Source organism: Cololabis saira, chromosome 13 (genome assembly GCF_033807715.1).
Source record: "Cololabis saira isolate AMF1-May2022 chromosome 13, fColSai1.1, whole genome shotgun sequence".
Taxonomy (NCBI): Eukaryota; Metazoa; Chordata; class Actinopteri; order Beloniformes; family Belonidae; genus Cololabis; species Cololabis saira.
The window spans coordinates 26,735,050-26,750,004 of NC_084599.1; the positions used below are offsets into that span (position 1 = coordinate 26,735,050).

The 14,955-nt window shown below is 41.4% G+C and overlaps 1 protein-coding gene across 2 annotated transcripts in view; it reads left to right on the top strand.

Annotated features, from left to right (window-relative positions):
* LOC133458509 (lisH domain-containing protein ARMC9) overlaps positions 1-12,587 on the top strand; it is a 29,684-nt gene extending 17,097 nt beyond the window's left edge. For both annotated transcript variants that reach the window (XM_061738479.1, XM_061738480.1), the window contains 5 exons: positions 3,285-3,400; positions 5,667-5,848; positions 6,300-6,402; positions 8,724-8,905; positions 11,642-12,587. In XM_061738479.1, the coding sequence (XP_061594463.1) occupies positions 3,285-3,400; positions 5,667-5,848; positions 6,300-6,402; positions 8,724-8,905; positions 11,642-11,664 (606 nt within the window). In that variant the 3' untranslated portion in view covers positions 11,665-12,587. The remainder of the gene's footprint in view (positions 1-3,284; positions 3,401-5,666; positions 5,849-6,299; positions 6,403-8,723; positions 8,906-11,641) is intronic.
* Positions 12,588-14,955: the final 2,368 nt, after the last annotated feature.

Genomic DNA, 14,955 nt, shown 5'->3' on the forward strand with positions numbered 1-14,955 from the left:
CTGACCATATGCCTGAATTGAGAACTTGAATATTCTAGCGCCTCTAGTGGTCACCAGCTAAAAAATTCAAGATGACAACACCCCTAAAATTCCTTCTATAGATTTGTTCTAACAAAAAAAATAGGTTGTCAAACTTTACCCAGACATGTGAGCAAAAGTCTTAACGGAGGCTCTTTTCTAAAGTTGCCCCTTGACTATATCCGGTAGGTAGGCCCTCCTCTCCAGTCCCCATGGATAGACCTCACCAGGGAGGCTGAAAAGTGTGATCCCTCTGTAATTCAAGCACACATTTCTGTCCCTTTTCTTAAAAGGAACCCTGGCTATTAAGACATGTAGGTCTTAAAAGATAAATGTTGGTATCAATTATAACAATGTGATATAAAAAACTTTTTTGATGTCTTCGTTTTTATGAAATTTGAAAATATAAATTTAACTCGTAGGTCGCCATTGTTGTTTACACCGCAATGCACTCTGGGCAGTGACGTCACACGGTTGCACCTGCTGGCCCCCGTACACTGTTGTGACTGTTCAACCAGATAATCCAGAAGATAAACATGTCATCTGTTCAGCCATTTCAATTTGAACCCGAGCACAAGGTCAAGGAGGAAGACAACACTGAAAACATATCTCAAAACGAGCCAAATGAAGACCAAGAAAGACGGGATGAGGCGACAGTGGGACAAAATCCCAGCAACTGCGTCTCAATGCAAACAGAGGAGGAGAGCGTTTGCTGTCAAGAGCTCGTGTTTTTGTCAGCAGGTGTTCACTTTAAGCTATTATGTGATAAAACGTATTCCAATATCAATAATTTTGGAGATTATTAGCATCCACCGCTGTCCCTTTATAAATCATTAGGACAGTGGCGCCGTCAGGATTCAATTTCGTAATAGGCACAGAAACAGTCCGTCCACTGCTCTATACGGCTAATTTCAGGGTCCCACTCGGCCTGAATATTCCACTATCCATTAGGGAGAGGATAGGTTGGTTGGCTATTCAGAGTTCAATAAGTATTTCAAAGATCTTTTTTCCTCAAACAAAACTTTGCAGTGACAAATTGGATAAGGTGCGCAGGGCGCACTACACATGGTGACATTATTATGCGCATCAGAAACACAGATGAAAACATAAGCATTATGGTGTCAGCGCATCAGAAACACAGATGAAAACATAAGCATTATGGTGTCAGCGCATCAGAAACACAGATGAAAACATAAGCATTATGGTGTCAGCGCATCAGAAACACAGATGAAAACATAAGCATTATGCTGTCAGCGCATCAGAAACACAGATGAAAATGCAGCTAAAAACATTAAGGTGACGGCGCACCTACAAAAAAGTAAAAAATTTTAAAAAAAGATAAAACTCGTGCGCATCTTACCAGTGCATTAAACTGTATATAGGCCTAATGCAGCGGCGCAGCCAGCCGGAATCCTGTACGCACTGTGCATACCCTTTTTTTTGAAGGATTTATTTTTACGTGCTGGGTTTGATGACAGACCAGAGGCTGAGGGGACTGGCCCGGGACTTTGACGAAACGGGAGGCGCAGACTTCGCGTCAAATAGGCAAGAACATCTTTATTTAATTTAATGACGCCAGATCTGGCTGGGGTTTTTATTGTAGCATCGGCTATCTGCTAGTTGAAACGTGTGGTCTGTTAGTCTATCCGAGTTTTATGGTGTTTTTATAGTTCATGCTGTATGGTGCGGTAATTTTTTTTTTTTTTTTTTTTACTTTTTTGTAGGTGCGCCGTCACCTTAATGTTTTTAGCTGCATTTTCATCTGTGTTTCTGTTGCGCCGCCACCTGTTTAGCTGGGTTTTCATCTGTTTCTGGGTGCGCCGTCACCTTTAATGTTTAGTTGTGTTTTCATCTGTGTCTCTGATGCGCTGACACCATAATGCTTATGTTTTCATCTGTGTTTCTGATGCGCTGACACCATAATGCTTATGTTTTCATCTGTGTTTCTGATGCGCATAATAATGTCACCATGTGTAGTGCGCCGTGCGCACCTTATCCAATTTGTCACTGCAAAGTTTTGTTTGAGGAAAAAAGATCTTTGAAATACTTATTGAACTCTGAATAGCCAACCAACCTATCCTCTCCCTAATGGATAGTGGAATATTCAGGCCGAGTGGGACCCTGAAATTAGCCGTATAGAGCAGTGGACGGACTGTTTCTGTGCCTATTACGAAATTGAATCCTGACGGCGCCACTGTCCTAATGATTTATAAAGGGACAGCGGTGGATGCTAATAATCTCCAAAATTATTGATATTGGAATACGTTTTATCACATAATAGCTTAAAGTGAACACCTGCTGACAAAAACACGAGCTCTTGACAGCAAACGCTCTCCTCCTCTGTTTGCATTGAGACGCAGTTGCTGGGATTTTGTCCCACTGTCGCCTCATCCCGTCTTTCTTGGTCTTCATTTGGCTCGTTTTGAGATATGTTTTCAGTGTTGTCTTCCTCCTTGACCTTGTGCTCGGGTTCAAATTGAAATGGCTGAACAGATGACATGTTTATCCTCTGGATTATCTCGTTGAACAGTCACAACAGTGTACGGGGGCCAGCAGGTGCAACCGTGTGACGTCACTGCCCAGAATGCATTGCGGTGTAAACAACAATGGCGACCTACGAGTTAAATTTATATTTTCAAATTTCATAAAAACGAAGACATCAAAAAGGTTTTTTATATCACATAGTTATAATTGATACCAACATTTATCTTTTAAGACCTACATGTCTTAATAGCCAGGGTTCCTTTTAAAGAGGGGGGCCACCACCGCAGTCTGCCAATCCAGAGACTCTGTCCCACAATGTTGCACAAGCATGTCCACAAAGACAAATCCACAACATCCAGAGCCTTAAGGAACTCAGGGTCTCAGCCACCCAAGAGCTTCTTAACCACCTCGTTGACCTTAGCCCCACAGATAGGAGAGCCTACCTCCAAGTTTGAACGCTCAGCTTCCTCATAGGAAGTCATGTTCGCTGGGATTGAGGAGGTCCTCAAGTATTCCCTCCACCGATTCACAAAGTCCCTAGCCCAGGTCAGCAGCACCATCCCCTCCATACACAGTACCGGTCGGTGCTCCCACCACCGGAGCCAACTCACCACAAGGTGTTGATCAGTCGATAGCTTCACTTCATCAGGACACGGGCAAATAGTGATGCTTGTACTTATCTTCCATATGAGGTCTTATTTGTAACCTATTAAAAAGATATGCATGCCCATCTTGTTTTTACTGCCAACATGCTACTTATGTTAATGTTGTGTATCCGGTAGATTATGACCAACATGGCAAAAACAATCAGGAGGTCAACCCCTTTGCCACAGCCAAATGTGGATGAGCCCCTCCAACGACCAGTCACCCCGAGTTCTCATCGTAATGTCAGCATGGGGTAAGCTTAATCCAAATCATGGTTCCCTCCTGTGATGCCACACTTTTTGATTTGTCATTGTGATAAAGCGGCAACAAAATTACTAAGAAATGTTGTAGTGTTCAATTTTTGGTTTTATTTTTAAGGAAAGATGAGTGATGCATTATAACAGTATGTAAGCATTTCCATATGACTGCAAAGTACCAGAAAATGTAGATTTGGATGAAGATACTGCTTACTTTTCTTGATTTACAGATGCACAAATGGCTTATAGTCTCACATATAGACCATTTTGACAACGATTGTGGTTCCCTTGTTGTTCAACCACTCAGATACTGAAGTTCCTCGTACTGTTAAAACTAGTGCAGTAGGTCAAAACAAGAGTGGATTCACTTGCATACATCATTGCAAAGCCTGAACTTTAGAAAACTAAGTCAGTAGAAGTAAATTGAAACTTGAAACACTGACAATAGACCATTCTCATATTCTGTCTTCCACCCTGAACTGGCAGTTGAGATGCAACATGACAGCCCTGAAAACAAGAAAGCATCAATAAATGTACCTTTATCATCCACCTTTGAGAGAGTGGTTCTGTGGCACCTGTAAACCCATGACAGCTTCTCTGGCCCCAGGGGTAGATGATGCCATCATCTATATGATGCACAGGGCACTGTGGAAAAGTAGGAAACCACAGTGAGAGTCGTGTTCTTTGACTTCTCCAGGGTTTTTACTGCCATCCAGCCCTCCCTGCTAGGAGAAAAGCTACAGGAGATGTACCTGCACCCCGGCACCACAGCCCGTATCATAAACAACCTCACCAGTCCACCACAGCTTGAGGGGACGGCTGTGGTCAGCAGCACCAGATGGTTACCCAAAGCTCAGCTTCAAAAAGGCCAAAGAGCTGATAGGAGCTTTAACTAAAGGCCCTGACACACCATGCCGACTGTCGGCCGTCGGGCCGTCGATGAGCGTCGGTGCGCGTCTGTCGGCCTAGTTTCCCGGTGTGTCCCACACGTCGCCACAGGTCGGCCTCCCGTCAGCAGCTTTTCAGTCGATGCGACATGTCGCATCGGCGTCGGCCGTCGGTCAAACAGCTCACTCTGTGATTGGCTGTTCAGGTAGCGTGGAACTGAACAGGGAAAAGCCGAGCGACATTTTTGAAATCGTTGGTTTCATTCATCTCCAGCTCTCGACACAGGTTCGGGTAAGCTCCTTGAGCCTGTCGCTGTTGTATCCATGATTTCACCCATGTAGTGCAGTTTCTTCTTATTTTTCGCCTCCGCCTCCTCTTTTCTTCTTCCACAAGCTGAAGGCCGAGTGCTGACAACGCCAGTGCCAATTCTTTATTCTTACGCATTGTGGTAGCGAGAGTGGTGTGGAAATGTGGCGTGAATATGAAGCATATTTGTTTTGTTTACGGCTTCCCAGAGCTTCCGGTTTTCCCCTTGTTTTTGAGTGAATACAGACTACCGCTGGGTGTCGTCTTTGCGGTGTGTCCAAGTGCTTCTTTTTGAGCCCGACCCAGCCCGACACAGGCGACGCGAGGCGACACAGCAGTCGGCCGACAGCGGCCGACGTCGGGTTGGTGTGTCCTCGGCTTAACCTGTCCCTGTTTGTATTCAGGGATAGGAGGTAGAGAGCGTGGGGTCATATAAGTATCTGGGGTTACATATTAACAACAAATTAGACTGGACCCACAACACTGAAGCCCTCTACAGTAAAAGGACCGTGTAGAGTGTTCTCTCTGAGGGAACTCAGATCTTTCTGTGTGTGCATTAACTACTGAAGACGTTCTACCAGGCTGGTGGCCCGCGGCCTCTTCTGGTGGCATCCAGACTGGGGACACCAACAAGCTGCACAAACTGGTGAGGAAGAGTGGTTCTGTGGTTGTTCTGCATCTGGATAGTCTGGAAACGGTGGCTGAGAGAAGAATGAAGAACAAAATCAGGTCATGCAGAACAACCGCTCTTACCCTCTCCATGCTGAGCTGTGGCAGTTGGGCAGTAAATTCAGTCATGGACTCGCCCTGCGCAGGAGCAAGACAGAGGGCTTGAGATGCTCATTTGTGCCCACTGCCATCAGATTGTCAAACAGCGGCTTTATTCCCCCGATGGGGATCAATAATGGTCATTCTAAACTTATATTTAAACATGCTGTACTTTAATAGTCAGTAACTTGAACCTTGATTACGTAGCTCTGATCAACGAGAGAACAATCAGACTTTTTTTTTTTTTTTTTTTTAACAAACTCTGAAAAGCAGCATGTTGTTTTGTTCTTGTATTCATAGTGACTACCAAGTTACCAACCATGGATGTGAGAGCAGCAGGGACAGGGAATATCCCAAGAGCAGACAGAAGAGCGAGGAAGGAAGCCTCCCTCCTTCCCGATACAACTCGCGGCCTCCTACACGCTCTGGCAGTCGCCCCGGCAGTCGCCCCGGCACCGTTGACTCCCTCCGTCACAGCATCGGTGCGTGCTTTGTGTACCTGTTTTCTGTAGAAAATGCTGTGGCTGTACGTCTGTGGTTAGGATACTCATACATATGTGCATTTTTCTGGAACAATTTCATTTCCTTTCTGCCTCCTGTTAATAATGCGGCGCATACAGAACTTTTTTGAAGTGGTGTCCAACCTGCGCAGTGATCACAAAGCACTTCCAGACAAGAAAGCTTCAGCAACTTCCTAAAAAGTCTTTAAGGGTAGAGACTCAAAATGAACACCAAATGGCTTATGGTCCATTTTGGCTTTCTTTAAAAATGTCACCACGGTAACAGATCGTGCTCATGTTGATGTTAATATTTAACAACAATCTAGTGTTAAATGACTGTGGTCAGGTTTCGCCTATACCGTAACTAGAAAAACAGGTATTGTGGTTTTATTTCAACTCTAGTCTCGGTTTTCGTTCACTTTCTCTCATTCAGACTCGGAGTGTGGGCGTTTCTCCCAGGATTCAGACTTGGACGGGGTGTATGAAGATGGAGCCAGAAAAGGTTCCCAGGACGAACAAAATGGACACGCTGCCAGGTAAAGTGACACACAAATGTTCACTTCACACACAGACACATGTGACATGTGGCTCTGCCTGTTTTCATGATTCTGCTGCTTAGTGAGTATAACACAAGTCAGTCTGAGTTTGAAAATGTGAAAGTAAACATCTATGCAAAGTATCTTCCAAACAGATACAAAAATACATCTCTGTTGTGCAGTTATTCCTATAAATGTATTCACACCAGTACACAGAGTTGCCAAGACAAGACACGCAGAAAACAAAGAACTTCTTCCAAAGAACTTAACAAGTTAGTTAGTTTTAACTGAAAATCTCACGCATGGCTTCTGAAAAAGGTAGCACTAAGTTTAAAGATAAAGCTACTATAAACCACCGACAGATTACATTTATCTGCAATAACAGCAATGTATTCATTTTTATTAGGTACATTAACCCATTAAATGCACCTGTTGTTTCTCTTATCCATGTTGGATTATTATGCAGCTGTAGTTGAGAAGGAACTTTATAACATGATAACACAAGACACATTAAGTTAATAGTTTTTTCTGCAGTAATAAAGTTACAATTTTATCAGTGATATTATCCATAGTTTGTTTGATCTGCATTTACCCTGACAGTTTTTAACAATACGGGGTGTTACACAAATCATGAAACGTGAATGACTTAAAAAAGTGAAAATTGTATTGAAGAATAAAAAGTTCATCCATCAAAACCAATATGAGATACATTTTATCTATTAGTATTTCTTGTATTATGGCTATAATTACATAATGTAAATAGAAAGAGGCAGAAAAATCTGCCCAGATTACTGTAGATAATTAAGATGTGTATGTTTGTGTGTTCGTGGAGAGAGTTGGCAAGAGTTGTTGGACACTGTTGGGTGACTCAGCACATCCAAGCTGGTCTGTGAGACTGTGACATGCGTTTAAACTAGCAGCAGCCACAAAGAGATCCATTCAGCCAAACCTCCCCTGCTTCTCCTCTCCTTTTAAATCCCAGAGGAACTTGACTCCTAAATCCCACCAACAGTAATAAATGTCCAGGAAACTGCATTAGTTATCCCTCTCTTCATCCCCTAGACATTTAAAACCCCTCCAAAATTAATCTTGCCGAGTCGAACTGAACAACTTCATTTCAACCTGGTCTGTGTTAAAAGACTTTAACAGTCAAGGGAAAAGGACTTTCATTTTAAAGAGGATACAAACTGAGAAACGTAACTCTTGCAGATGACAGGATAGAAGGTTAATACTTTTCAATTTGTTTTTCGACAAATGGAAACACATTTTGGAAAAACACTTCTTCAGCATTCTTCACATTCACTTACACACAGTGTAAGTGAATGTTATACATACATACATACATATGGGGACTAGCTACTTTTACTTTGATTCAGATTTCATAGTGATGTAGAAAACATGTTTTTATGTTGCTCATCTCCTATTGACTTTATAGATAGGATTTAAAGGACTTAAGGCAATTCATGCAACATCTAACCCAATGATAGTTTGTAACAAGAATGCAAGAATGAATTTTTAAATGTATGTATCTCCTACACAGGATGTAGGTCATATGAGTCCTGCCTAATAAGGACATTAGGAAAGGTGGACCATTGCTGTTTGACTGAAGCTGATGTAGTAACAAAGTACATCTGCAAGAAAAGAAAAGAGATGAAGCCTTTATTTATGTAGGTGTAGACTACGGTTACACTTCGGCGTAACTTTTTACATAATTTCATTACATTATATGACCAATACCGCAGCCAACAAAAAAGGATGCATACTTTTTTTTCATTTGTACTTGTGCTGGTAACCTTTTGTTCAGAGAATAAACTCTGATACAAATGTGAAATCCAACTCTGTCACTACATTAAAGTCTGAGGTAGTGGCTAAACTGTTAAACTTAGCAACACCAACACGCCTGAAGGACAGCTAAAGTATGTTATGATGAAATTGTTTAGATTTTGAAGGAAAAGCACTCCACAATTTCTAACCAAGTCATTTCTGGGAAGGTATTTAAATGGTTATCAAACTCTGCAATAAAATCAGACCTTTATGGGTGTAAATAAATACAGAAGGCACACCTCCTAACATCAAACATATTTTGCTACAAAACATCTAAATGGGCCCAGTTTTTAATCCTAGATTCACTGGTGATGAAACAAAGATGAACCTGCAGCAATATGATGATTGAAAGGGACAGAGCTCATGATCCGCAGTATCCCATGTTAATGTTCCAACATGATGGTGGCGTGATAACAACAACGACACCATATCATTATCACTACTAATGTAACTCAGCATTTTCTTATTCTTTTTTCTGTTTTTCCACGTTTCCCCAGTGATAATTACATCTCTCCCTTTGAAACCCGGTCCAAGCTACCCCGCACCCCTGAGAATCCAGTCAGTCACAACGGTGCTCACCGGGATCGCAGCCTGGCACCACACTTTTCACAGGCAGAGCCACAACAGAGCAGCTGTCCTGGTTCTGCCAGCTCCTCGGGACGAGGAGGGGGAAGTGGAGGTAAGCATATGCTAAGAGCTGAGAAAATCAGTCCCAGCCAGCAGTCAGTACTGGCACATCTTGACCCCACCTGGTTACTTCATCTACTCTACTGCCAGTCATGTTGGAGGACAGCCAGCCGGGATTTAAAAGGTTCAGTGGTTCTCTGAAAAATCAAGTTGGTAGCAAAGCAGTGTGAGTAAACATAAGACGCTTGTGATTCCGTCTCAGACCCATTTCTTTACGTATATTAAAACTAAGTGACAAAGTAAAAATGCTGGAGTAGAATGCAAAGTAAAAATTCCCCCAAACTTTCAATTCTACATGATAGTGTCCCCTTTGAAACATTTCTTCCAAAACTTCACACTAAAAGCTAAATCTTTATGGTTGGTTAATCTTTTTCCCTTTAATCACCCTCATAGAAAACACTAAGTTGACACAATCACAAGGTAATCTGGTTTGGTGTGGCAGATGACAAGCGATGAAGTTCACTGACATTTCTGCATCATTATCTGTGATGGAAAATTCAGAATTGGCTACTTGATTAAACCAAAACTGCTGAGAGCAGCAAAATAACAGGCTTGGCCCAAGAGTGTAATGACTGGTAATCTGCTCAAAAAAAGATTAACACAGACCTTAAAGAGGTTTTTTGTCTAATCGAATCGTAAGAATGAATCATCCTTTGTGCCTTAAAATCATTATGCTTCCTTTGCTACGTTGTCATTCTGCATCGAGACACCTGACACCTACCGGTATGTTCTGACCCTTTTGCATGCAATTGTTTAATTAAATCTACTGAAATCTGGATCATTTCTCAAGCCTTATTCTTGGTAATTTAGACTCAGTTTCAGTCCAGTTATTCACCTAGTTGGAGAGAAAACATTAAAGAGCATTTGATGGGTTTTTGTACAACATTGTCAAACATCTTTTAGTGTTTTTCACAAACCGCATCATAACTTTGTTCCTCTTGTACATTCACACCCTGATGCTCAGCTTCCTGATAAACTCTCTTTCTGACTGTCCTCACGCTATATGTGTCAGACGCCTATTTGCATTTGTCACATTCACTGCACTTTTACAATGAGCTGTCACCAAAAAGATTCACCTCACTGAATCTGTCTAGAAAATATTGGGTTTTTTTTTTTTAAATAGTAGGAAAAAAAGACTGCTTGTTTAAACAGCTATCCTCAAAGCCCAACACTTCTCCAATCAGCAAAAGTGACATTTACTGGAAGATGACCAATGATTTTCTAGTTTCCTGAAGCTCAAATCTGGAGCTACAGTGTTGTAACTGGAAATATGTAACTTAATGTGGCATATAATTGTTTTAAAGCTTTTATAACTTTATCTTCAAACGATAGCAGTGTTTTGCAAGTGACGATACACAATAGTCAGTTAACAAAAAGGAACGGTTAAGATTAATTCCCAACACTGATCAGGTTTCAGCTCCTCGTGAACAGTATATTTTCAGTGTGTACACACCTATTTTCTTTCTTAATTTCTTCTGTAAAAGTTGGAAAAGAGGGGGTTTGCAAGGATTCTGTAGCCATTGCAAGTATGAGGATGACTGGACAGTCTTATGTAGACTAAGCAGATGTCGGAGTTTATTTAGGCCAAAATAATTACTTTTTTATTTGCTCCTTAGATGATTAATATATTTACTTTTGATAGATAATACACAGAAGAAGTGATATTTGTTTTACTCAAATCAGCACAAGACATAAGGCAAGTTGTGTAAACCGAACAACACGGCGAACTCTCATCGTTTTTTATTTAAGAGATCATTTACAGAAAACGGGTAAACAAACTGTATTAAGCTCGATTTGTACAAAGAAAAAGCTTTATTAGCTGTCAACTTCTTATCTTACTTAAACAACTTGACTTATTCCAGAAAAGATCTGGTGCTCTTAGCTTGATGATAGCATCTCGCCATGCGCTCATGCATCTTAATCGCATTTTATGAGCGATTATCTCCAGCTCTTCCGCCTAGCGCTCTTACCAAAAATGCTTGTGATAGCACCTAATGTTCACTCAAAGCCACCACATCCTCCCTTCGAGTCTTATGAGATCTGGCAAGTGTCTTACGTCTGTTGCCTTAAGAGGGAAATCACTTATTGAAGTCATAGTTCAGCTTAAAGCGTATTAAAGAGAATACGTATCGCAAAACAGCATAAGTACATTTCCTCTGTGAGCATCTATAGCGGTCATTGGACTCCTGCTTCTTTTATAGTCTTTAATCTTCATATTCACTTGAAGGGAGTCTCTGTCTGTCAAGCGTCTGTATAACATCCGTCTAATATTTCCTGCTTTATAGACTCTTCTTCTCGTACATGCCACACAATGATGCAGAGTCGCTTCAGGCCCACCTTCGGTATACACAAGGGCAATAACTAACAAAGATACTCCCTTGGTTACAGAAAGATTAAAGAAGCGTTTGTGTTGCTGACAGGGCCATCTACCCGTCCAGTGCAAACAAGGACAGGAACCTCTATTGTCCCTTAATTTTGAGAGGATAGAAAATACTCAGGCAGGACAAGTCGGACCGCTGAATGTAGTGAGAGAGCCTTCGTATGTTGCCAAGCAACCAGAGTAGGAGGAAGTGCAACACTATGTCTTAGGGCTGGTGTCCAGTGAGTAAACCTTTAAAATGCTGTGTATAGAAATATTGAAAACTTTACTAGGATTTGAACGGGATAGTTTTCCACCCGCCTTCCTTGCCCTTCCCTTCATCCCTTCCTCTTTTCTCTCAATCTTCAGGTAAGCAGTCAAAGAGAAGGTGAGGAGGGAGCTGTCACCATGGAGCAGCACTATCTCGCTAGGAGTGTCGGCTTCCTGTAACATCATCTCCCCCAGGTTGTGATCCATGTCAGAGGAACAGATTGTTAAGGATCAGCGGCAGCAGCAAGAGGAGTCAGTGGAACAATGTGTAGGATTGTGGCTTTGCATTTTTTCCCCCCATCTGCCTTCAGCACAGACTATTTTGGTAACATAATATGAAGGCAGAACGTAATCGCCTCCTCGAGCCGTGCAGCTCGGTGCAGCTTGTAGCCTCTGAATCTGTGCTTAAGATGGTACTGGAACGCCGTGAGCAACGACAAAACTTGTGTGTAACAAAATGCAAGCTGCGTGATTACTTAGACGTTAATCTATCATTTTAGAGCCATCTAAAAGAGAATATTATGTCACCTTCTTTTCCATTTTCATCTAGATTACTGGTTTTTGACCTTTTTCTTTACGTCCTTATGAGGATAAAAATATACCAGAGCTTCTTTTTGGAAGCTTATGTGTTCAGACTTGATTAAAGCTAAGGTTCAATCAATGTGGAAATGAGATGAATGCAGCCACCGTTCTAGCATCAAATTAATTTCTCTTATCTGGATTTTGAAAACCACTAGTCCTTTAAATCTCACAGCGTATTTCCTCATGAATAAGGATTTGACTGAAATGGTTCACACATTCCAAATGCACGGTCAGATCAAAGTACTGGCTCCTGTTAAACTGGTATAACTGGTCAAGTTTTTGCATGTTATTAAAAGGATTCGAAATCCGTACAACATCTGACAAGCAAAAGAGTTTTCGTGGGTGTCTTAAGCTGAGCATTGTACATTTGCACTGTTTGTAGTTGTTGTGATGCGTATTTATATTTCATTTTTGTTGTAATGCATTTTGATAGATGATTTTAAATAAATGTCATATCACCTTTTCGCTGGGATCTGCAGTCTTGCCTGTTAAAGTCATTTTAATACAACCAATAATGATGTTCTCATTCGCATCAGAGTAGGCAGCTAGTAAAAGAATAAAAACAGCTGAGTCACTTAATCCTACTGTATTACCTGGCGTTCTGTCCTTACACAGTGGGGTGTTCAAGTTTGCACTGGACAGAGTTAAATTCATCATAATATAAAATGGCTACTGTGCTGTGAGGAGATGCACATTTCGGGCTTTAAGAGTAACACTTTCCTTCTCCTTCATAGTTTCTTTTACTTGCTGCCCTTCTCTCCAACCCCTGGTCTATTTTTAAGTATTTTTATCAGTGGCCTGACAAGTCATTGATAGTGAATTGTTGATTGATAGGGGTTATCTTTGTCATATGGTGAAGTCTATGCTATTTATGTGACGAGTGGGGGTTTTTTTTAGTTTTTTTTTAGGATTTAGATGGTGTTTGTCAGGAAACGCCACAATGCAGTGGGCCCTGCCTTGAGAGGAATAAAGCCCTAGTGTGGTTTTTTCCTACTTTGAGATATATGAAATGAAAAAAACGACTGGAACAGCCCGTGAGGAAGGTATGAAAGGTCTGGCAAAGTCTTTGTGCGTTGTGATCATTCCTGAGCACATACAGCTCAGCCTCATTACCTGTCCCTCATGTTTCAGTCTGACTCATCTGCTCGGGATGACATCAATACCAACTAACGGAAGAATAAACCGATTTTATTGGAGGTGGAAAGCTGCATGTAGGGTAAAACCTGTTAAACCTGATTTCTGTTCAGGTCATTTGGTTTCAGCTTCCTGAAATTGTGCTGACAAAACTGAGTCACCGTTACCGTCGGCGCTTAGTGGGTTCTTAAGGAGAAACTGGCAATGATTAATGTCACCAGCAACTTTTTCAGGAAAGCACGGGTGTTTCTAAAGTATCTTGGTTCCAAAATTGGTAAAAAATTAAACTTAAGATAAGATAAGAAATCCTTTAATAGTCCCTCAGAGGGGAAATTTCCAAACTTCCTGAGATCATGAATTTTAGTGAAGGTGGAAGAGACGTATTACTGCTGTGAACTCTTCTCCAGCACTGTGGGATTATGGTCTGGACTCTTTCGCAATTTATTTTATCATATAATTTCATTATTGGTGTTTGCCCATGCCGTCATTGCATCCCCTGTTCTTACATAAGCCAAGGTTCAGTCAATGTGGAAATGAGATGAATGCAGCCACCATTCCAGCATCAAATTAATTGCTCTTATCTAGATTTCGAAAACCACAAGTCCTTTAAAACTCACTGCGTATTTCCTCATGAATGAGGTTTTGACTGAAATGGTTCACACATTCCAAATGCACGGTCAGATCAAAGTACTGGCTCCTGTTAAACTGGTATGACTGGTCAAGTTGTTGTATGTTATTAAAACGATTTGAAATCTGTACAACATCTGACAAGCAAAATAATTTTCGTGGGTGTTTTAAGTTTAGCATCGTACGTTTGTTGTTGTTGTGATGCGTATTTATATTTCATTTTTGTTGCAATGCATTTTGATAGATGATTTTAAATAAATGTCATATCACCTTTTCGCTGGGATCTGCAGTCTTGCCTGCAGATCCACTGGAACGAGGGTAATCTGGCCTTCAATAGCAGGACTTTCTTCCATTGTTCTAGAATCCAAACTTTATGATGCTTAACAGCAATACTTTAACATCTCTTCACTTGTCTGCTTGTCCTCCAGCGTAAATCATTTCTGTGAGCTGCACTGTTGAGCTTTTTAATTTCACTCTCTTTTTTGAGCTTTTGATCAAAATCATTTAAGATTTTACCCTGGTAACGCATTTCTGGACATTAACCTTGTTAGGCCAACTTTACGGATCAACATCTTTAGTTCCTTTACTTTTGATTACCTGATTAAGATGTTAGCTGGCAGGCAGTGAATAAATGCCTGCAAGAAGTGGAGTGACAGCTTTAACTGGTGAAGTCTTCGAACTCTTCCACGCCACCCCCCACTGCCCCCCGGGAGATGACAGCAGTTGAAACTCTGAATGTGGCACACGAGGACAAGCACAATGTGAGGAAACAGGCCACACATGACAGGCTGACGTAGTTGCGGCCAGGTGGCCGTGTAACCCTGAGCCTGAGCCGTGCAGGACCGGTCCAGCTGTAGTGGAGAGAGAGGAAGCTGTTGCTTTCTCTCAAAACAAAGGTATGAGTAATGACCAAGAGGAGGGGTCTTACAGTCAGAGGTGTCAAAAGTATTCACATTCATTACTCAGGTAGAAGTATAGATACTAGAGTTTAAAAATGCTCCTGTAGAAGTTGAAGTATCAACTCAAGTTTTTTACTCAAGTAAAAGTATAAAAGTACTGGTTTCATAACT